At 53.0% G+C, this 22733-nt stretch overlaps 2 protein-coding genes across 3 annotated transcripts; both read right to left on the bottom strand.

Moving 5' to 3' along the window:
• Nucleotides 1-3600: 3600 nt before the first annotated feature.
• UNC119 (unc-119 lipid binding chaperone) lies at nt 3601-18029 on the bottom strand (the record flags this gene model as incomplete). Of its 2 annotated transcripts, none has more annotated exons than XM_084272927.1 (5): nt 3601-3713; nt 5058-5230; nt 6011-6113; nt 6981-7094; nt 17897-18029. In XM_084272927.1, 5 exons carry the CDS (start codon nt 18015-18017, stop codon nt 3601-3603), a joined length of 624 nt encoding a protein of 207 aa, XP_084129053.1. The 2 variants fall into 2 exon arrangements, with proteins under 2 accessions (XP_084129053.1, XP_084129052.1); XM_084272926.1 differs by having other exon boundaries at nt 6011-6149; nt 17897-18017.
• Nucleotides 18030-18600: 571 nt separating this feature from the next.
• Nucleotides 18601-22498, bottom strand: PIGS (phosphatidylinositol glycan anchor biosynthesis class S). The gene is made up of 12 exons (XM_084273262.1): nt 22437-22498; nt 22202-22341; nt 22013-22124; nt 21494-21583; nt 21263-21354; nt 20910-21108; nt 20610-20752; nt 20393-20507; nt 20070-20215; nt 19869-19969; nt 19298-19508; nt 18601-19156 (listed from the first exon to the last, which is right to left on the bottom strand). The coding sequence occupies exons 1-12, from the start codon at nt 22471-22473 to the stop codon at nt 18881-18883; spliced, it is 1662 nt and encodes a 553-aa protein (XP_084129388.1). The 5' UTR covers nt 22474-22498; the 3' UTR covers nt 18601-18880.
• Nucleotides 22499-22733: the final 235 nt, after the last annotated feature.

Here is a 22733-nt window from a genome sequence, read left to right as displayed (position 1 = left end):
AGAGATAACAATAACTGCTGCAGTGGAATGCAGAAAAAAAAACACCTCCCTTACACTTCCCAGCAAAAGTTGTGTTATTTGCCTTGGTTTAAGAGTGCTGAGTTTTTATTTGTAGCAAATTGTGGGGACTTCTGAAAAAGTAAAGTTCCTCAAACTGAAAAGTTAAAGCTAAAATAGATTGAAATTTATTTTTATTAAAAATGTCCAGTAGTTGTTCCTGTTTTAAAGTATTCCTAATTATAGAAGAGAACAAATTCACTCAATAAATTATCTCCTTTATGATTCACACTGAATTTTCTGTTAGAAATACACAGAATCTGAACTGTTAGCAGAATTCAGGAGATCAGTTGTGGACAGTTCACCCTCTTAACCTAAACCTTATCACAAAATGCAGTGTCAGAAATTGCATTCAACAACATACAGCACTACTGGGGACAAGGTAACTTTCTCTAGGGTTTGGGGTTGTTTTTTTTAAAGGGGCCATATCTACTGCTCAGGTTTTTGTTGATCACAGTAATATTTTTATGGAATTACTTTTGGTTTTGAAGTCCAACATCTTAAAAAGAGGTAGAATAAAAAAAGGAGGAGAACGTGACTATACTATCAGTACAGGCTGGGGGATGACCTGCTGGAGAAGAGCTCTGTGGAGAAGGACCTGGGGGTCCTGGTTGATGACAGGGTGGCCATGAGCCAGCAGTGTGCCCTGGGGGCTGAGAGAGACAATGGGATCCTGGGGGCATCAGGAAGAGTGTGGCCAACAGGTCAAAGGAGGTGATTCTCCCCCTTTACTCTGCCCTGGTCAGGCCCCACCTGGAGTGTTGTGTCCAGTTCTGGGCTCCCTGGGATAAAAAGACAGGGATCTCCTGGAGAGAGTCCAGAGAAGGGCCACGAAGATGATGAAGGGCCTGGAGCATCTCCCCTATGAGGAAAGGCTGAGTGAGCTGGGGCTGTTCAGCCTGGAGAAGAGAAGACTGAGGGGGGACCTTATTAATGCTTATCGATATCTGAAGTATGGGATGCAGGAGGAAATGGGCAGCCCCTTTTCAGTGTCTGTGGGGAAAGGACAAGGGGTAATGGCTGCAAGTTGGAGCATAGGAAGTTCCACACCAACATGGGGAAGAACTTTTCCCCAGTGAGGGTGAGGGAGCCCTGGGACAGGCTGCCCAGGGGGTGTGGAGTCTCCATCTCTGGAGAGATTCCAGACCCCTCTGGACACCGCCCTGTGCAGTAGGAGCTGGGGAGCTGCTCTGGCAGGGGGGTTGGACCCCATGAGCTCTGGAGATCCCTTCCAACCCCTGTGATTCTGTGATTCTATGATACTCTGCACCATAACACAAGAGTCTGCACCCCAGTAGGACAACTGCTCTCATCAAAATACACCAAGATGTATTTCTGTCTGAAACACACATCTGTTTGAAACATGTGACTGGAAGTTCTGGGCAAGCACCATTGCTAGAAAGCTTTTAAAAATCATATACACCAAGGTGCTTATTATGAACAGCAGGTGAGAACTGAAAGCTACCCCCAAAAAACACCTTTATAGGGTGCTAGGTATGGACACACACACCCTGTCCTCGGTATATTTTTCTCTTTCAAGAATTGGAACAAAACTCACAGATACTTAACCTGTAGACTATCATTGAATATATAGCTAGTTTAACAGCCCTGATGCAAGAAAAATGGGGGGGGGGGAGGCCTTAGACATTTTGAGACTAGTAATTTAGTAATCATTGTGCTGTAAAATTTAATGATCAGTAGCTCAAAGCATTGGACAAATGATGAGGAAATTCTCTGTAACTCTCAAACAGATAAGTCAGCCGTAGCCTAATTGTATGTTTTAATACACTAGAGACAAAAAAATAGTGATAAATACAAGTCTCATTGTGATAATTATTACTACAAGCTACTTGTTGTGTAAAATCAGTGTACTTCACGTACTTTCTTAGCTATCAATAAAAAATTCTGTGCTGTGACCTAAACTCACTGCATTTTCTTTAGAAAACTGAATCCTCTTTCAGAAAAGAGCCAAGCCAAAGACAAATGGTAACACATTTACTAGTGACCACAACCCCAACACAGAGAGCACAAAGCCCTCCCTGTCCTTAGGCCGATGGCTACCTTTGGAACCATCTGTAGTTCTGTTTGACTTAGGCTGTGACTAGAAAGATGTTCATCAGGACTGGAAATGGGATTTTATAAAAATTATTACAAATCACACCTATCTGAGGCTAACATATAATGTTCCACTTAAACTCACAGAATTAGACATGGAGACATCAAGTATTTATAGAAGTATCTACAAACTGCAACTGCCTTTTATCTTTTTCAAAGTAGCAGTGAGCTGACCTTTAGGGTAAGGATTTCATGACACCAGGCTACCCCACAAAGCCTTCTCAGGTTTTGTTTTGCATACACTAGTTTTGATGTTGCTACTTCTTTCATTCTCAGAAGCACATGCCAGGAAACTGAGGCAAAATTGGTCCTAAACTTCTTATAGTCTGAAGAAAGGGTTTTTGCTAAATTTGCTCTGTGCCTTTACGTCCTGGAGTTTCAGATTTGCTCTTTTGCCTGGAAACGTTTTTAACAAAGGGAAAACACTGGCATAACGTTCTTCAAATTCAGCTTGCAGATGGAAAATCAGAAATTCCACACTCACCAACTGCCCCAGACAAAGGAAAGCATTGCTCTAACAAGCAGTGCTGAAGCCCTTACCTCAGTACTGAGCAGAGATGAATGAAAATAGACAAGGAAAACATATTGCACGATAAGCTGAATGTTAGCTATGTTAAAATGTTAAATCAAGCTAAAAATCCTTCAATACTTCCTGACCCTCCTGCAAACAAGTTTGTGAAAACTGAAATTAGTGGAAAATGCTTATGGAGGTTCACAGAGCCTCAATACTACCTTGTCTTCATCTGAAACGTAAGGACAGTACCTGATCAGAAACAGCTCTGCCTTTGAACTCCTGGTCTTCATTGTGAGTGTTCCCAGACTAAACAGAGTATTACACAGAAGGAGCACGACTAAAGGATGAAATACTCATTTAGAGAACTAATCTAAAGGTGAAACTTGCTTTTGCAAGACGTTACGCTCGACATTTTCAACTGGATGTACAGGTTAAATTGGCCATGCCTTTGAAGCATTCACAAAGAGAAACAAATCAACAAAGCTCTGCATTTGCATCCATCCACTCCTGGGGTTGCTCAGATTACATTCCTTGAGAAAGCAATCACGTCCTAAAAGATACATGAGGGCGAGACCACAAATCCACAGAATTAGGGCCAAATCCCCCCAGGTCCCACAAGGCCATTTTCAAAGCAGACACTTAGAGAGAACTTAGGGAAGTGGTATCCAAAGATCATCTAGGATTGTAGAACCCCCTTAAACTTCTGAAGAACTGGGTCTGCTTCAAAGCTGGAAAAAAAAAAGACGAGACTGGTAAATTTAGTCATGAAACTCCTACTGTGGCAAAGAGTCCTTGGTTTGTGGATCCTTGTCCAGTTGACACTGCAGGCAACGGAACCAAAGGTGTTGGTATCCCTGACGACTTTGATGGGAAAGGGAGGGAAGGCCAGCGCAGGTTGGCTGTGTGTCCTGTCCTCAAGGTCCTCCACTGTATGAATAATCTGCCTTGTTGTGCATCACCAGCTTGTTGTCTACAAAGTAGAAACTGTCCGACTGTGTCTCATATGGATGAAGGATCATCTCTCGAACTGCAGGGGCGAAGAAAATAAAGAAAATAAATTAAAAACTAATCGCATTGCACAGAAGCCCTACTGAGGCAACACTGCACTGGGCTTCAATTACATTTAATAGCATTGCTCAGAAAGCAGCAAACTCTTTAAGTGAAGAATCAAAACCAAGACAGTAACTTTTAGAGAATTCCAAACATCATCCAAACGTGTTAAGGCACCAAAGTGCAAGTGCTCTCCCTAACCTCAAAACAGTATCACACTAAAGTTGGGTGGGGTTTGGTGTTTTGTTTTTAAAAAGTGATCAAATGGCAAACTCAAATTTGTCCTGGTGTGACAGTAAGTCAGCAGCAGTGCATCACTGTATTTTCCACAGACTGTGATTTTAGCGCTGGCACAGATGATTAGGGGTTGTAAAGCATGTAGTGTCACGCAGATTTAGTACTGATGTTACTGTGTCTTGGGAGAGAGGAGGGAAAATAAAAGTTATGTTCCCACTAAAACCTCTCAGACTATCAATATAGCTCATCAAACACTAAAACAGAACATAATGTCTAAGTTGTTGGGGAAGGCAGCGGGCCTGCTGGCGGCCTAGCTCTCCTCACCAAAGACACAGGCCCTGACAATATCCTGGTGTTCCCATGAGACAGGAAATGTTACTCATGCTGAGAGGATTTTGATAATCACATTCTCAAAACACAGCGGCCTTGAAGACAGGGGTACAAACTGCCCTAAACCAAGAAGCAGCTATGGGAAGATCCTTGGGAGTAATGGAACATGTTAAGAAGCAGCCATAGTAAGATGGTCAAAACAGCCGGTGTGCGGATGCTTTTAGGCATCAAAGGTAAACTAAGGATATTTAGCTATAAGATGTTTATCAGAACTCGTTATAATCACTAACCAATCAGTGGGGTGTAATCAGTGTATGTAACCAATTAGCAGTTTTTTAGCTTGCCACATTTGCAGTAACAAATGTATACAATCTGTGTGATTCCACCCAATAAACGGCTTCACCTAAAATTCATATCGAATTGCGTGTTGCCCATCGCCGATCTCCACATTAAGTCACCCATTTATTGGGTGTGTCTTTAACCCTAGGGTTTTGTTTCTTTTATAACACAATTACCTTTTTTCTCCCTGACATTGAAGCATCCCTTTTATGAGTTAAAAACCCCCAAACAACTGTCTGGTGAGGGGCAAGATACACGCCACTAGAAAACAAACGCCATATTAATGCAGATAGAAAACTACCTGGAGGTATTTTACCCTACCCACTTTCTATGGGCCTATTTTAAGAAAGAGCTTCCTCAAAACACGTTAAATTAACATCCCTATGCAGTGATGCAGTAATTAGAGAGAGCTTACTGAGATCCTCAGAGAGCTGTGGGAATTCATAGATGTGCTCGCAAGTATTTTTACTGCTGGGGATGCAGAACCCAAATTCAAAATCAAAACTCTTAAGCAATTGATCCCGGAAGTAATGCCTCTCGATCATGCGGAAGTTATTGATGGGTTTGTCCCCCACTGTGAATTCCACCCTGAAAAAGAAGATTGAAATGAGCTTCATTGCTTAAGCAAGATTTGCAACCGCTCCTGAAAGCAGAAGAGAGCTCTTCTGTGGGGGGAAAGAGCAAAAAAAAAACAAAGCCAAAAATATAAAGCAGTGGTACTAACCAAATGGTCATTTCCTCTTAGAGCGTGCTACAGGGACACACCACAGCACTGCAAGCCACAGACTCTACCAGAGCTGGAGTCACTTGAGGAGGAAATAGATAAGACACACAATCTGCAGTGAAGGAAGGATCCTCCGACTATGCCGGATAGGCACTTCAGATCACTCACTAGCGTGAGTAGTAGAGATAGTAGTACTAGTAGTAATCACTACTAACTTCCTAAAAAGACAATACAGTCACCTTTGGCCTAAAGCTTTACAGAAAGATACTTCAGTGCTCACATTTTGGTGTGGTTTATCGACGGATCCAGGCAGCGCTACCAGACGCATAGAACATTCAGATATATCAAGGGTCAAATGTTTTTTCACCATTTCAGGCATATTTATGGATTAACAGTTTGGGGGGGATGCAACACAGAGGCTGCAGACACATCTTCCGAAGCTGGCAGAGCCTCTGGCAAGCAAAACACAACGCACCCAAGAGAATCAGAATATCTGGGTGGTCTGTGCACCTTATTTTCCCCCTTTTAGCGTGAATCTCTTCCTGACAGGATCAACAAGCAAGAGCCACTTGTTTGTTTTCTTTTTTAAACAAGATTTCCATTGTTTCCTGTACTAGTAAAATTACACATGAGCAATTACTTACGTGGCTCCCACTTGCCGAAGTCTAAGGAAAGCTGGGGTGAACTGATAGCGTACGAAGCGGCCGGCGTTGGGGTCAATGTCCTTCTTGTCATTGTGGTCACGTTCTGGAAAAGCGCAAAGCAAATCTCCGTCACAGTCGTCTGAGAAACAGAAACCCAGGGAAAAATACTTGCAATCACAGGTTATTGAGTCATACAAGGCAGGAAACTATTCTGAGAAAACCCGATGACGTGTTTACCCTCTTCCTACCCTCTCTAAGGCATCCGCCACTGGTCACTCAGAGTAGTGCAGGTTGACCCTTTGGTTTGATACTCTTCTGCTCCCACCTCCATTCAGGATCACATCTGGTTCTCTACCTCTAAGCTACAGAAAACTCCCTCTCACCTGCTGGGAGATGGGGAAGATGCAAAAACGTGCTTGATGAGGAAAGGAGCAGTTGCCATGGGCTTTTATTATGCCTGGCAACAGGTAACGCTTTGGTGGTTACAAGTAACACCTATAAAATTAGGAAGACAATTAAAATATGCAAATTTTCCATTTGACTAATTTGCACAATTGATGAAGTTTCTCCCTTTCAGAAATGCCACTTTCCTGACTCCTGAGTGAAAGGTGTTACACTAACAGTTAAACTACGTAGAGGGGGACTCTGGCTGGTGAACAGCCGAGACTAACACACGGTGACCTCCTCCTCCTCCTCCTCTGCTTCTGTTTACAACATCCATCTGTCCTTTCTCGACACAGATGGCAATCACAAGAATACAGCAGCAACAGCTTCTGTTCACTGTGTTAGTACAGAGGGACACCTGAGTAGTGCTTCTGCTGCAAGCTAGGACTCTTAACTCCGTCTTGCAACAGAGAACAACCCCTATTTTGGGGAAAGGTATTGAGTAAAAAAGTGGGGAAAAGGCAAAAGGAAGCAGACACTAGTGTTTGCTCATGAAAGTTGGGGTGGGGGGGTTACATGTGCTCACCTGAAGCTGCTGGTTTGGTGATTTCAAACAAGACTGTGCCAGATTCCATGTCCCGGATTTTGAACCTGGTGAAGTCAATCTTGTAAACATTTTCCTCTGGAGTGCACAAATAATCTGCAGAGGAAAGTAAATTTAAATGAAGGCTGCCCAGAATTACCAGGTATTTCTGGCTGCTCTTTGGAGGTCACAGCCAGCAGCGAGAGCAGCCCCAAGGCATCCCCACTACTACCCCGGTTTGAATCCAAACCTGAGGTCTATAAAGACAGTCCCAGTTCTGAATGCTCACACTGCCCTGCTTGGGCAGGACAGGGAAAAGGCTTCCCTCCTGCAATACTTGGAGGTCATCACCTTTTCCCAACCCTATACCAGCATCTTCTGCATCCATTTCCCCTCAGGGTTTTGAGAACAGTCAGCACCTCCACCAAATCCCAGACTTTTCAGTGTAAGAGGCTTTGCCCGTTTTAAAAACTGCCCTCTGGCAGAATGCAAGTGCTAAGCAGCTTTGTGAGCACTAAGCCTGCACTTAACTGGAACAGGAGCGTCCTCCTGCCTTGTGCCACCTCCCTGTCTCCAGCCCTCTGTGACAAAGGATGGCTTCTTCTCCACCAATGCTTGTCCCACACAAGGATGTTTTCTCCTCAGCACTGAAAATGGTGTGGAAGCTTAGGAAACCAGTCTGGGAACAGAGCCCTTCCCTGCTTCCACCAGAAAACATCATTGTTTCTTTCTTCAGCCTTCCTGTGCCCTGAGACAGCTTCCTGGCCTGGGTATCCACCTCCTTTCCGGGCACAGAGCAGTGGTACTTCATTTTCACTGCACATACAGGCACAGATGGAAAGCAGCTCCAGTAACTTACTTTATCCTGACCAATCCTAACAGAAGTTGTATGTATACAAGCTGGGTTAGCCTGTGAACCACTGCACACCTGCGTGTTGTAGGAGACTTGTTTCGGAGGTCCTAAGGTGAAAGTAATACTTTAACACTCTAATTCTAAGCCCTTTCTCAGCTACTAATTCCTGCTGTTAGCCTGAGTTAATCACTTCTTTCTGTCTGCTTTCCTATTTTTAAAATTCAGATACACCCATCCACCTAAGGCTTATTCATTGAATATATGAAACCAAGTTCGAGATCACACCTGCCCATTACAACCCCAACTTCGGCGCCGGCGCAGCAGATCCGGTACCTACGTTAGGGCTGGGGGATATGGTTCCATAACCAGGCAGTGGGTAGCACATCCCATAGATAAGGACTTCATAAAAGGTTGCTTTGGCATAGTAAGAGAACATCCCAGACCCCACGCATCGCAACTACCAGACAGCGAGGTTCTCATGCTGGGAGCTGTAATTACAGAAATCAGGTCCCTCTGTAGTGAAGAGACAAAGATAGCTGCAGTCAGCGCCATGGAAGATTGCTCCTGGGTGCTGCCTGCAGCCAGTGTAGCTTTCCTACCAGCCTTTTATTCTCCTTAACTTGGGGAACTGTCAAGAGTCTCTTCCACTGGTACGAGACCAGAGGTATCAAACCTACTCTCTGGAGAGTTTTGCTGCTCTCCATCCTCACCACCCATCAGGAAGGGGACTTTAAGAGAGGACTGTTTTTGAAGCATCTCCAGCATTTGGCAGGGAGGTTTCCCTTTCCTAATCAGTATGGCACAAAGAAACAGCGGTACCCACACCATCAGGAAGAACAAGATAAAAAAGCTCAACCTTTTTCACTACCACAAGAAATCACAAGCCAACTGGTAGCCAAAATAGCCTAAGAACTGCCCAAAACCTTCTCTGCCATCTTTAACAGCAGCCAAGGAGATGGGACAGGAATTTAAACCAAGCCCTCTCCTGAAGCCTCAACATTCAGCAATCCTCAGGTAGATGTCCCACAGTGATTTTAGGTTCCAACACATCAGCCAGCCCAAATCCTTAACGCATCCCACAACCTCCCCACTCCAAGCAGCCGCATGCAGAACACAGATCGACAGGAGCAGGCACCGCTTCCCGCAGCCCCGGCTTCGCCTCCCTCGGCCCCACGGCCACGCTTGGACACGTTGCTCTCCACGATGGTGAAGGGGCTGTACCAGAACAGGCTGGCGGTCGCCTGGGAGCCCAGGACACCTTCCCTAGAGCACGCAGGCAAAATCGGAAGCCGCGTTTGTCTGCAAGTTAATTATTAAGTGTTTTTTCCTCCTGCAGAATTCCTGCCCATCCAGCACCATGGCAACAGCTTTATCCCCCTCCTTGGCAGCAGCGTTGCTGCAGTAACAGTGTCCATGACTCATCTGGAGGAGAGGAGAGTCAAGCAGAGCCACCGAAGAGGAGTAAAACCCGGGTAGAATCCCCACCACGTTCCTGCTCATTGATGTTTGCATCCCTGCACTATATTTTCCAACTCTTTTTGCACTGAAAAGATTTTAAACCTTTTTTTCCTTCTTTTTTTTTTTTTTCCTAAAAATCAACATGCCAGTATCTAACTGGATGACATCTGGGAAGATCAGCAGCCAGAGTACTGCAATCAAGTGGTTTTTCCTCCTCTGGCAGTGCCTAGTCTCCTAGCAGGGGAAAAAGAAAAAAAAAAAAAACCCAAGATATATGTATTCCTCTCAGTCTGTATTAAATTTTCTTGCTGCAATTCTTGTTCAAAAATCAATCAAAGCAGTCACAAACTGGTTTTTTCCCCATATATCACAGAAGCCCGCAGCTATGCTGGAAGGTCTTACTGCAAACGGGCTGCACGCAACTGGCAGATACTTCTGCTCAGCTGAGCACTGTCAAATTTGCTAATCTCATCCCATACAGACTTATTTTTAAATTACTGTAGGGCCCAGTTGCCCACACTTCCGTGACGCATTTAAATGTATCATCTGCTCTCATTATCCTAATTCACCGTCACCACAACTTGGGGACTGGAGGCAGCAGCCATGTCTATTTTAGAGCAGCTCAAACCTCCATGGAGTGAAGCAGCTCGTTAGAGGGAAGGTACACCTGATAGCCAAATAATCATGGTATCTCCCTGAACAATCCCTCAGGGCTCACCTGATTCAGGTGAACAAGGGATGAAGGGATGGACACTTCTGCACTGCCTTGGGAAACTACAGTTTGGGTTTTGTCCTCAAGTACCCACATTAGGTCACAGAAGAGGAGGGTTTCTACTGAAAGCCCCGTGAATTGCCATGCCCAAGACCTCCACACCCCAACCCTTCCTGGAAAGAGTTCACCACCCAAGCTGGGGTTGCTCTCACAGCAAACTCTTGCAGCTTGCCCCAGCCTGGTGCCAGTAGCTGCTGCCCACTGACCCATCACTATTCCTGGTGGTGCCTCTGCAGCTCCTGCCCCGTAATGCCATTCATTGTGCCCAAAGATCTGCAATTCTCCACCATCAGGGACATTTCCTTTCTTAAGGTCTGCCGTGGTTTGGAAGTTTGGAAGCACAACTAGCCGTGTTGTGGTGGCCTCAGCAGAGGTAATGGACTTCCTGAGCCAGACACAATGGATCCCTTCAGGAATTCCCCAATTCCCTCTGTAGGAAAAAGTGATTCAAACACCACCCCCCCCGCCCCAACCAGCCATCTGTAGCAAGGCATTCAGTTAAGACACCTCTAGCTTTGTTACCAGAACTCATGGGTGCTCACTCACTGTGTACAGTTCCAAGGTGACACCTTGGCTGTCCAACCCAGGGAAGAGCCAGGTCTCATCCAGGAAACCTTCCTCCCCTCCCAAGAACAGCCAAGACTGCAGAAGAAGGTGGCAAAAGAGCCCAGACAATGACAGTGGGCACTGCCTGTTCTCTCCTGAACCCTGGTGCACGTTCCCAGCCATGTATTTCACCAAGTTGGCGTTATGGAGGAGTGCAAAAGGTGAAGGCTAATACAACGCTGGGGAACACAAGAGCAGTGCCTCATGAAGGTACTTTCTCCTCCCGCCCTCTCCTTGTTATTTCAGTGGATGGATGGGATTAGGGGTTTGATCCTCCTCAGAGAAAGCGAGAAGCCGATCCTATATTTTCAGATTTCCTTTGCAACCACCCCAGCAGGCACGTTTTACCACGAGGAGTTCATGGGAACGACAGGTTGTGCTCCTTCTCTGCGATCAGGAGCAAAGCACGTGTCCCCTCTCAGACATTCCGGATATTTCTGCTGCGCTCATTGCGGCCTAAGATTGGGCAAAGCTCCTCTTTAAGCCTTTAACAGCCCACAGCAGAAAGCAGGGTGTACCAGAATCACAGAATTGTAGGGGTTGGAAGGGACCTTCAGAGCTCATGGGGTCCAACCCCCCTGCCAGAGCAGCTCCCCAGCTCACATTGCACAGGGCGGTGTCCAGACGGGGCTGGAATCTCTCCAGAGATGGAGACTCCACCACCTCCCTGGGCAGCCTGTCCCAGGGCTCTGGCACCCTCACTGGGGAAAAGTTCTTCCCCATGTTGGTGTGGAACTTCCTGTGCTCCAACTTGCAGCCATTGCCCCTTGTCCTGGCCCCACAGACACTGAAAAGGGGCTGCCCATTTCCTCCTGCATCCCCTGCTTAAGATATCGATAAACATTAATAAGGTCCCCCCTTAGTCTTCTTTTCTCCAGGCTGAACAGTCCCAGCTCACTCAGCCTTTCCTCACAGGGGAGATGCTCCAGGTCCTTCATCATCTTTGTAGCCTCCTCTGGACTCTCTCCAGGAGATCCTCATCTTTTTTATCCCAGGGAGCCCAGAACTGGACAAAATACTCCAGGTGGGGCCTGACCAGGGCAGAGTAAAGGGGGAGAATCATCTCCTTTGACCTGCTGGCCACACTCTTCCTGATGCCCCCCAGGATCCCATTGTCTCTCTCAGCCCCCAGGGCACACTGCTGGCTCATGGCCACCCTGTCATCAACCAGGACGCCCAGGTCCTTCTCCACAGAGCTCTTCTCCAGCAGCTCATCCCCCAGCCTGTACTGATACAGACTGTTATTCCTCCCCAGGTGCCAGACTCTCCACTTGCTTTTGTTGAATTTCATCTGGTTTCTCCCTGCTCAGCTCTCCAGCCTGTCCAGGTCTCGCTGGGGTAAGAAAGAACTCAAAATCTGGTCCTGAGAATGGGTGTCAGCCAGGAGGATGCTGTGCAAGAAGCTGATGGAGCAGCAGTGACTGGGAACGGGGACATCTCTCCTCAGTACAGGCCATAATAAGAATTTGGGGAACGAGGAGTTTCCCGTAGCTACACAAGCCTATTTCTTACCGCGCGTTAGGCAACAAGGTCAGAAGCTATTTTGAAGACAACTCCCAAGACATAAGCCAGGTATAAAGCAAAGACAAGTGCAGATGAATTGCTGGGAGCTGGAGATTAGGAGATTATCAGATTGAAGAGTCTCAGGAGGAAGAGAGCGAAAATAGCACGAGCCCCGTGAAGATGCCGAGCGGTGACGCAGGACAGAGTGCAAGACCTCGAGGGGAAGGCAGGGCAAGTTTCAAGCGGTATTGATACGTCTGCTTAGACAACCAGAGCTCAGTTAAAGAAAAGGAACCTAAACCATTCCACAGACTCATAGGGGTCAGAAGGGTCAGAGCTCATTGGGTCCAAACCCCCGGCCAAAGCAGGGTCCCCAGGACAGGTCACACAGGAGGGTACCCAGATGGGTCTGGAATATCTCCAGAGAAGGAGACTCCACACACCCCTGGGCAGCCTGTCCCAGGGCTCTGTCACTCTGCCCCAGCAGTTCAATCCTGTAAATCGAGGGGCAGAGAAGCGAGATGAGGCAGCCAGGATCCACACTGTGGGTTTTGGATAAGCCAAGCCAGCAGGGGTAAAGAGGGAGGAAGGCTCCTGCAGCCCCCCTGCCCCCTACCTAGCTCAGTAATCAGGCTGCTGTGAATGCCCCAGAGGAGAAATCCCACACTGGTAGGATCCCACAGGAGTTTTTCTTCTGCAGGAGCTTTCCTGACCATCACTGTGAGTGAAGCAGAGGATGGCATCCCAGCAGGCTGGAGTAGGGAGGTGCCCATTGCCTGCACAGTGCCCCACTACGCACCAAGCCCTGCTACACAGCTCACCACCCCCCAGGCTCTGCTTTTTGTGCCAGCCTCCTCAGCTTTTGGGGTAGTTTTTTTTTTAGCTAGAGCCTCCCAGATTTCACCCTCTCACAATTAATTTCATCCCAAGTCCTCCAGGCCTTGTTAAGGAAGGATGGAGCCGCACTTCCCCCATCCCCAAGGCCTCCCAGCATTCTCTCCTGCCCTTTTCTTCATGCTGATTGCACTCAAACTCTGAAACCACGTGCATGCACAACATGAGCAAAATCAGCTCACTCTGCCCTTGCACAGGGCTAAGCCAGGGCAATCAGGCTCTGACCGAGCCCCCATCCTGAATCCCCCAACTCTCCTCCCACCTTTGCCATTCCCACCAGGGATGGCCCAAACCCACAATGCTGGCAGGAGGAACCCCATGCTACACACACACCATGGGTGATGCCCCTGGAAATCCACCAGTCCGTATTGCACCGCCAGACTACCCAGAAGCACCAAAACAAACCATCTCCCCGTTGCTTTGAGCTGGGCGTTACCACAGAGCCCTGAAGCCCTGAAAAGCTTCACAAAGTAAGTAGCAGTGCTGAAGAAAGCAGCTGTGGTGAGAGCAGCTTGGCATATCGCTCTGCGACAGGAAATCCCCACATCAAACCACTTTTACACATCACAGCCCCGGGGCAACTCAGAACCGCCACTCCTTAAACCCCCTCAAAAAACACCACCAGCTAATCAGAGCTCCCAGCACAATACATTTGCCCAATTAACTGGGGAAGGAAAAGAAAGTCATGATCCAGGAGCGGCTTTTGTCGATCGATTCACGCGCGTCGGCTCCTGTTACCGCCACGGGGAAAACTGGGCTGAAAGTCACCCACAGAGGGTCTGCCCTGAGTGACCCATCAGGGCAGCCCTCTGCCAAGCTGGCCTTCAGCTAAAGCTGCTGAGAGAAGCCTCAGAGAAATCCTCAGTGACAGCTCGGGGAAGAGATTAGCTTCAGAAATGATTAAGCGTGTGTTCCCTCTATCTAGGTTTTGTTTTGTAATTGTTTCCAAGTATGTGATCAATTATTTAACCCTTCAGGTTTGCTAAAATGAAATCAGCCTTAGCATCAAGCTGGAAGTGTAAGATTTGAGCTAGGGTGACAAACAAACTGTACAGGTGCCTAAAGCTGTGACAGCCTGGGCAGCTGGACCTTGCCTACCTGGTGGAGGCCAGTGCTATCGCAAACTGACAAAGGACTGGGAGGGGGGGAACATCACCACCCATGACTCCAACCCCAAAGATGGAAGAAGGGATCAAAGCTCTTGCTTAAATTAACCTTGCCCTACAGCTGGCGTGGGAGTAGCACAGCGTGACCCGTCAGAGACACAAGACAGTGCCCGGGAACGACAGGTGCCAGGTCCTCAGCTGGCTCCGTGAGGCAGGACATGCTGTTTGCAGACACTGGTGTCCCAGTAAGTGCAGACAGACTCCTCTGATCCTCTGGCTGCTTCAGTAATTAATGGCAATTTGAGCCGAGCTCTGCCCCACTCCTTTGCTAATCCCAAATTACTCACCTGGTAAGGTTTCTTTTTCCCTCTCTTTGTAAGTGCAGTTGTGTGAGCGAGTAGCAAATGGTACTAACTGCAAAGATACCAGTTCATTGGCCTTACACCTAACGCAGCTGGAGCAGAGCCAGCCTGGCCAAAAGACCCAGATCCTCCAGGCCAGCACCCCCGATCCATCCAGCTGGACCCCAGTGTGCCCAGAAATGTTATAACCCTGGAACCCCCGGGAATTTAACACCAGGAGGACAGGGGGTGTGCAGGACAGTTTGCACAGCTCCCCCTCTAAGCTCATTAGGAGCACGCTGGGAGCAGAGCCCAGCTGGTTCTTCTGGCCGGTTGCAGATGGGGCTTCTCAGGGTGCACGGAAAGCGTGTTCCTGCCACAGAGCCACATCCTGCACCTCCACCCTCAACCTGTGACAACTCAACGTTACCCACTGGCACAGCCCAACCCCGCGTCCCCATACAAAAACAAGGGCTTCCCCTCACCCAAACGTCAGAGCAGGGCTAACAGCCTGCCCCCTTTTGCTGCCTGGTCAATGGGTAGCAACCACAAGCAGTTTGGAGTCCCAGAGACCCAGGTTGAAGGGCAGGCAGAGGAAGCACTGAGGAGCTCTGCAGCAGGCAGAGCTGGTACGAGATGGCAACGCCCGGCTCCAAAAGAGCATCTCTAAAGACAAGCACATGCCAGGCACACACAGGGCTGGAAGGTCCTCTCGGGTGTGAGCACGGTGCCCCACCACCACAGGAAGCCACGCTGTGGGGTTCCATCTGTCACTGGGTCCACACCAGACTCTGTCTACGACTCGGCCTCTCCCCAGGCGAGCTGGAGGCCATTCGGGAACACACGGGCTACTTGTGGTGTGAGCCCAAGTACCAACTAAACCACTCGCTCCCGCTGTACCAAGCCCTCTTCTAACATGGCTCAACCTGGACTTTGTTTGCTGAAGTGATGTTTAAACGTGGCCAGAGCACCCTGGGTCCCTGGGCAGCAACACACCCTCATCAGGGTCCCTCAACAGCACAAGTTACAGCGTTACCGGCCCATGAATTTGGGCGATGAGGAATTGTACTCCATCTGGAACAACAAAGAGCATCCAGAGCACCAGGACATTTCTGTTGCAACCCCACCACCATCTCCCCCTTCAACTTCCACCTGTCCAGTGGCACCAAAACCTGAATTGCTGAAACAGGGCATCACATCTGCCCTGACTCAGCATCTCCACAGGAGAGGCTGGGGCTGCCACGAACTTCTCTCCTGCAGTCTGGTCCTTCCTCCTCCCTGCAGCACCCTCCGCTCGGAGCTGAAGACTGGAACGGTTTCACACCAGTATTTTTGGCAGCCTGGTTTTAAGAGCTTGCTGTGGAGCGTGGAAATGAGAAAAGGCCACAGAACGCCCCAAGTTAATCGTTTCATAATAAGCAGGGGGAAGATATTCCTGTACCTTCGCTCTCTGGTTAAACCCACCAGGTGGAAAAACGAGCCTGAGCAAGGGTGCTGCAAAATCCTCCTGGGTAATTAGATACCAAACACCCAACGTGGATGTATCGTATGCCTGTATCCCCAAAGCACGCCCAGGATCCCAGAGGCAGGGAGCATTTGCTGGCTCCCACGTGCCCAACAGGACAGACAAACGCTTCCCGAGGGCAGGCATTACCTGTGGCTCATCCCAGTGCCTGCTCCTGGTCCGGTATGACCCACCCTTTGTACCAAGAAGTCTCACAGCAGGAAGGGAACAAACCATTCCTCAGGTGTTTCACATCTTCCTCATGGTTGGAAGAGGTGGGTGACAACCAGCATGGCCCCCAGCCTGGCTCTGAAACCAGAGCGACCAGCTCAGCCTCACCTGCGCCCTGGGCACACGAGCGCTTCCCAAGAGCAGGGACAGAGCCAGCTGCTGCCACACACCATCCACGCCAGCTGGAGATGCCCTGTGAGGTCTGTGTGCCCCAGGAGCGAGGGTGTGGGGCAGCCCCGAGCCTGCAGCCCCTCCAGACAGCACCGACGGGCAGGGACACAGGGGCTGCCATAAACCAAGCACGCAGCACGCGCAACGCGGCCATCGCTTGGATTCACCATCTAACTGCTGTTCCTCTGGCTGTGCCAGCAGCACGCTTCAGCGCCGGCCACACAGCTCTGCCTGCTATAGGCAGGGCACTTCTGGGCCTGGGCAGTGAACCACGCTGCTGCTGCAGCCCATCGGAACATCTCGGGTCAGAGAAGGGGACCTGGGGCTCCCCCAGAGCATCAGCAGCCCTTCCTTCAGAGAAGCCTCAATAAGCCCTTCCTGAGTGGTAATACTGATCCCACAGGGCTTTCCTCCCACCCTCCTTTCACCCCTCTCCCCACACACCGGCCCCCAGGGCTGCCTGCATGCACCGACCCCGTACTTGCAGCTGCATCCTTCCTCTCTGAGGTTCAACACAGCACACAGCCCTGGCCTGCAACATGCAGCCTGCTCCAGTGCCACATCACAGAGGAGGACAGCTGGGCAAGCCCCCTCCTCCCTGCCAGCACTACTCTCCCCCTACCCAACATGCTGCCCACAGAGAAACGACCCATAAGGTCCCAAGACATACAAAAAAGGCCTTCTTGGGAGCATTGGGGTAGGTTCCCCTGGGCATCACCATGCCAGGCTGGCCAGTGGGCTGCAATCCTGATGGGTCCAATGCAGCCGCGAGCTGCCTGGTCCCAACTGAGCTGTTCTGCCAAGCACAACGAACCCTCCAGCCCACACACTCCTGTGCCGCCCGTCCCCTGAGGATGCTCTGAAGACCAGCAGCGCTATATTGAGGAAAGGGAAACTGGGGGGCTGCTGGATGGGGCTGCAGTGAAGCCCCCCTGTTCTGCAGCCAGGGATTCAGCCTATCCCCCCCCTGCCCTAGCAGCAGGCACAGGCTAGGGGCTCAGCCTGGCCCGACCCTGTGCAAAGGGGCACAGGCACAGGAGGGGCGATGGGGGGAGAACCGAGGAGCATCTCACCACTGACCTTCGACCCCGAGGATGGACACACACACTCCCCCCCTTCGCTCCACAGCCTGTGCATCCCTAGTGGGGGGGAAAGACTGCACCCCCAGCCCTGAACCTCAGCTCTGGGCATCCCCTGGGGCAAGGCCGGTCCCCACTTCCTTACACCCAGACCCCAGGGGTTCCACATCCCCGGGGCGGGCCCCGCACCCTGCGCTACCCCATCCCCGCTGCTCACCATCCCCCGGGGAGGGCGGGGGGGGGGGGGGGAACCGTCTCCCTTTGCCCCCTCCCCGCCGGCTGTTAGCCCAGTCCCCTCCCCAGCCCCGGGGGGACGCGGTCCCCATCCCCTCCCCACCTCCTCCTCCCCCGGTCTGCTCTCGACCTCCCCGCCCCGGGGCAGCCCGGTGCCCGGTACGCACCGCTGGTGACCCGCTGCAGCCCCAGCACGTCGTCGGGCCCGATGAGCGCCTTACGGCCCAGCTCCTCCTCGGTGCGCGGCGCCGCCGCCGCCCCGGCCCCGCCGCTCTTCTTCACCTTCATGGCCCCGCCGCCGCCGCCGGTGTGAGCGGCCTCGGCCCCGCTGCGCGCCGCCGCCGGCCCCGCCGCACCGGGAGGGGCATCGCCGCCCCGCCCCCCGCCCTGCCCAGCACCGCCCGGCACGGCTTGTGGGGGGGCGAGGGGGGAAGCACGGCCCCCAGGGGCTCTGAGCGTCCCGTGTCTCCTCCCCCGCCAAAGGGATCGGCGCCCCGGGGGTGTCCCCAGCAGCCTGTGGGCAAACAGCCCCCCAGAACCGTGGGGATAGACTCCATAGGTGCCCGAAAGCACGGGGAGGGGGACACCCGAAGGGGGCGGGGGCTCTATAACCACCCCCCAAGAGCCTCAGGCTCACGGAAGGGAAGGGCTGGACCCCATTAAGGTGTAACCGCCCCAGTAGCCTCATCAAGGCTCATCTGCCCCTCATCAAGGAACAGAGCCCCCTAAGCACTGCCCCACCCCCAGAACTGCTCCCCACAAGGGCTTTGGGCAAAGTACCCCGGAGACTAGCGCCAGCCCCCCATAAAAGCCCAGGACAGGGGAGCTGTGCCAGGGGAAGGGAGGGTCACACAGCCCCACAACTGGGTTTTACTGTTTATTTATACAGCAGCTTGTTGTGAACACAGTGCAGGGCTGGGGGGTAGGGGCATGGGAGGAGCCCCTGCCCTCCTCCCTGCTCACACCAGTTTGAGACCATCTCCCACCCCTCAAAGCCACCTCTCTTCCCCCTTCGGCACCTTGGCTGTAGCAGCTCGAAGCCACACAGCCAAGCCTGGCTTTGACACCGCTCCAGAGCACCTTCTTGGAGCACAGGTCCATAACAACACCCTCCAGGAGGTGGGGACAGCCCCAGCCCCAAGGTGATGGGCTCAGTCCATCTTGGTGGGCTCCTTCTTACGCTGCCTGGCCTCCCGGACAATCTTGGCCAAGGAGAGGAGGATGGGGACAGCCATGGGCAGGAAGAGTGGGATGTAGATGGCAAACTTCTGGTCGTCAGGGAAGTAGAGGAGATGGAGCAGAGAGGGGTCAAAGAAGGCTCGCTCCGAGGAGGTGACCGCCTCCTTGCTGGCCTGGAAAGCCAACTGCAGGTGGCCCGTGGCCAAGTTGGCCATGGCGCTCTGTGCTGAGGCCACTGCTTGGTACACCTGTGTGGGAACCACAGCCATGGTCAGTCCCTGGCCAGGGAGGACAAGAGACACAAGGCTCTGGCAGCACCACAGCCCTGAGGGCTCATGGTCTGCGCAGGGACAGCGAGCTCTGGCCCCCTTGGGGTGCTCCAGCCCTACCTCAGAGGCAACATCGTCTTTGATGACAATGTTCCCAATCTTGTCTAGGAGCTGGGCCAGCGAGGTCAAGGTGGTGGACACAGTGGCGATGTTCTCCACGCTGTGAGCCCAGAGCAGGCGGTCCAGCTCCCAGTCAGTCAGCCCCTCGTTCCCTGGGCTCTCCAGAAGGAACTCGGGGGGCAGCTCCTCCCGAGCTAATCCAAACAGTAACCTGGGAGGAGAGGGGAAGGTGCCAGCCCCCATCACAAGCCTGCAGTCCCACGCCCAACTCCCTGCTTTCCCCACTGCCTTCACCACTGGCAGAGCTCAGGTTAAGGGGCTCCTGGCCACAGGGCAGGATAAGACAAGCCTCCTGAGAGGGGAGATGCACCAGCACCCCTGACTAGAGAAGTGCTGGCCCATGGTCAGCACCTTGAAGGCAACAGAAAGCCACCCTCAGCCTCCCAAAGCCCAGAGAGGAGTGGGTGAGCTGTTGGGCTCCACCATAGGTATAATCTGTGCCAATCCCATCAATTTCCACACGTGCCAGGAGAGTGCAGAGAGGCCCAGGGAGGGAAGAACAAATCCTCACCGGAGCTGGGCCAGGAAAACCTCCATCACTCGCACCATGTCCACATCCACGTGCAGTGGCAGAGAGGCCGAGGAGGAATCAGGGGCTTCGACATTGTAAACCTGCAGGAGAGCCCATCAGCCAGGCACAGCCAGCTTGTCACAGGGGATGGGGAGCAATGGCCTTGTCTGAGCACTGCCAGCACCCCCACGGGTCCCGTACCATGATGCCACCCCAGCGGGGGCTGTGGAAGGCGTTGGTGCTCACTGAGGCCCCATCCCTGTCCTGGATGTACAGAGGAGAATGGGAACGCTCTGGCACGTACAGCAGGAAATTCAGCACGGGATAAAGCGAGGCAGCACTGGAACCTGCAGTGGGACAGAGTCAAAGAACACCCCTGGCATGAGCAGATCTCCCAGAGCCCAGCCCAGCTCCTCCCGCATCAAGCCCCGAGCAGAACTCCCACCAGGGATGGCAGGGCACAGTGGTGCGGGGAGGGAAGGGGCAGAGCTGCCCACCCCCCTGCAGCAGGGCACGCTGCTCACCCAGTCGGGCCTCCACAGGGTTGATGACATGTGGGAGGCTGTGGGCACTCAGGAGGAAGCTGGAGGACTCCTTGTCAAAGCGTGGTGTCACTCCCAGGACGGCGTAATACAGGATCTGTGGGCACGCAACACAGACGTTGCTGGCAGAGAAGCGCGTCCCAGGGCGCCCGGGAAGGCCGGGGCTGGGCTCTCCCCATCAACCTCTCCCAGCCCTCACCTGAGAGTCAACAGAGAAGTTGGCCACCAAGCTCAGCTTGTCCAGGACAGGCTGCACGTAGCGGTTCACAGCATCCTCGATGTTCCAGTCCACATCGTGGGACTTGGGGTCGGGGTTCAGCAGACTGAAGGTGATCTCGTACCCTGCGCAGGACCCGCAGCCCGTGAGGCTGTTGATGCCACGGCCAGGCACGCAGCCGTGACCAGATCCTGGCCCAGGTACAGCAGGCACAGCATCTCCCACCGCAGCCAGAGGGCTTTCCTGAGGTCTGGGAAGGGGGCAGGGGGCACACATCCCTACCCAGGCTGGATTTCAGGTGCCGCCGGGCATCAAGGCTGAGCTGGCTGTCGGGCAGGCGGTCTGAGAGGGCAGCGGCGATGGAGGTGGTCGTGAAGGACACCAGCTCCATGAGCCGCTGGAAGCGGGTGCGGAAGACGGACAGGTATTCCCCAGCCCTTATCAGGGCACTGCGGTGCTTCCCCACGTAGACATTGACGCCCTGGGGAAGGGGCAGAGGTGAGGGCCAGGCACAGAGCTGGCTCCCAGCACCGCCTGCCACAGCCTGGGGACGGATACCTTCTCCCCCCTCCTGCCAGGGCACCTCCTGAGGGTGCAGCACGCAGAGGCTGGCACTGCAGGGTGCTGCTTCCTACCTGAGGCAAGACAGAGGAGGCTTCAGGGACCATGTACACAGTCAGGGAGCCCAAGGAAGCATCCTGCAGCAGGCGCAGAGCGGCGTCAGCCTCTGGGGAAGATGGGAGGCATTGGCAGGGTTGGGAATTTCACTCCAATGCTTCATCCCACCCTGAGACTCAGCAAAGGCAAGTCCTCTGCTCAACCAGGCTCAGGAAGAGCAGCCTGCTCCACCCCACTCGTCCTGGTACCTCGTGCAGTAGCTGCACCCAGTGCTGCCTCCTCCTGAGCCGTGGTGCTGCGACACAATATCTCATAGCGGGACACGAAGCTGGTTCTCTCTGCCAGGATAGAAAGCCTGAGTGAAACCATCAACCCTGGCCCCCCAGCCCTTCCTAAGGGACAAGGGAGAGCTCCGGGGGGGCACACGCCACAGGGTCCTTTGGGCTCTCAGCCAAGCGACCCACGGTGGCACGAGGCCTTAGCAAGGCAGGGCAGCAGGCAGCACCCAGGGAGCATCCCACCCTCTGAGGGCTGCCAGCATCCTGGCCCCAGGGACGGGTGCCAGACTCTTCCCTGCCCCTGCTGCTCCCCAGCACCGCCAGCTCAGGGGGGGATGATGCCGGGAAGCGCGGCTTGCAGGCGGGGAGAGCTGCGGGCTGCTGGTGGGTGCCAGCCACCCCCCCCCGGGGAGAGAAGCCACCGGCACGCAGGATGAGGCCACTCAAGGAGGGACAAGCAGGGCGGGGACACCCGGAGGATCCTCTCACGGTTCACGTAAACATCCGTCTCCTCCAAGTCCCTGAAGGGCAGCGGCTTCAGGAGGTCCCTGGGCACCGTCCCTGGGGCGAAGACCACGGTGAGGGGCACCGCCAGCTGCAACTGAGCGGAGGCAGCGTCAGCCCGGGGCAGCCCGAGCCCCGGCACCCCGCTGCCTCAGGCACCCCGCGGGCCCTCACCGACAGCCGGCCCAGCTCATCGATGTCGGCGTAGGGCAGGGCGGCGCGGTACGTCTCCGTCGTCTTCCACCACAGCGGCAGCCCCAGCACCACGGCGATGGTGGCGAAGGACAGGGCGGCCCGGCGGCCCCGCGCACGCTCTGCGGGGACACAGCTCAGCACCGGGGGCAGCGGGGACCGGGGGGCCCCCCGCTCGCTGTCCCGCTGCTCCCGGCCACCCCACAGCCACCGGTACCTGCTTCATCCGCTGCTGCTGCGGCCGCCGCCGCCATCTTCACTTCCCGGACCTGCCGCGGGGGCGGGCTCTGTGCGCACCCCAGCCATTCACAACGCCCCGGTCCTCACGGCAGCCAATAGGAATGAAGTGCTAAGAGCGGCGGCGCAGACGGGCGGGTAGAAAGACGAATCAGAGCGCGGTACGCGCCCGAAGGAGGCGGGCTTTGGGCGCATGATCCTCTACGAGAGCCGCGGAGGGTCAGAAAGCGTGGCCGGGGGTGGGAATGGAGAGGGGGGGAAGGTAATAGAGGGGGGA

This window comes from Gallinula chloropus, assembly GCF_964237585.1.
Source record: "Gallinula chloropus genome assembly, chromosome: 19".
NCBI lineage: Eukaryota > Metazoa > Chordata > Aves > Gruiformes > Rallidae > Gallinula > Gallinula chloropus.
This window is presented reverse-complemented; position numbering and strand designations above follow the sequence as displayed.

Bases quoted from the DNA above. Each gene is read 5' to 3' on its own strand.
- PIGS (XM_084273262.1), bottom strand. From the start codon at position 22,473: ATGGCGGCGGCGGCCGCAGCAGCAGCGGATGAAGCAG. The intron at 20,753-20,909 runs GTAGGGATGTGT...GGTCCTGCGCAG, and splicing joins GCACCTGAAATCCAGCCTGG to GGTACGAGATCACCTTCAGT. The intron at 19,970-20,069 runs GTACGGGACCCG...GCTCTCCTGCAG, and splicing joins CCCGCTGGGGTGGCATCATG to GTTTACAATGTCGAAGCCCC.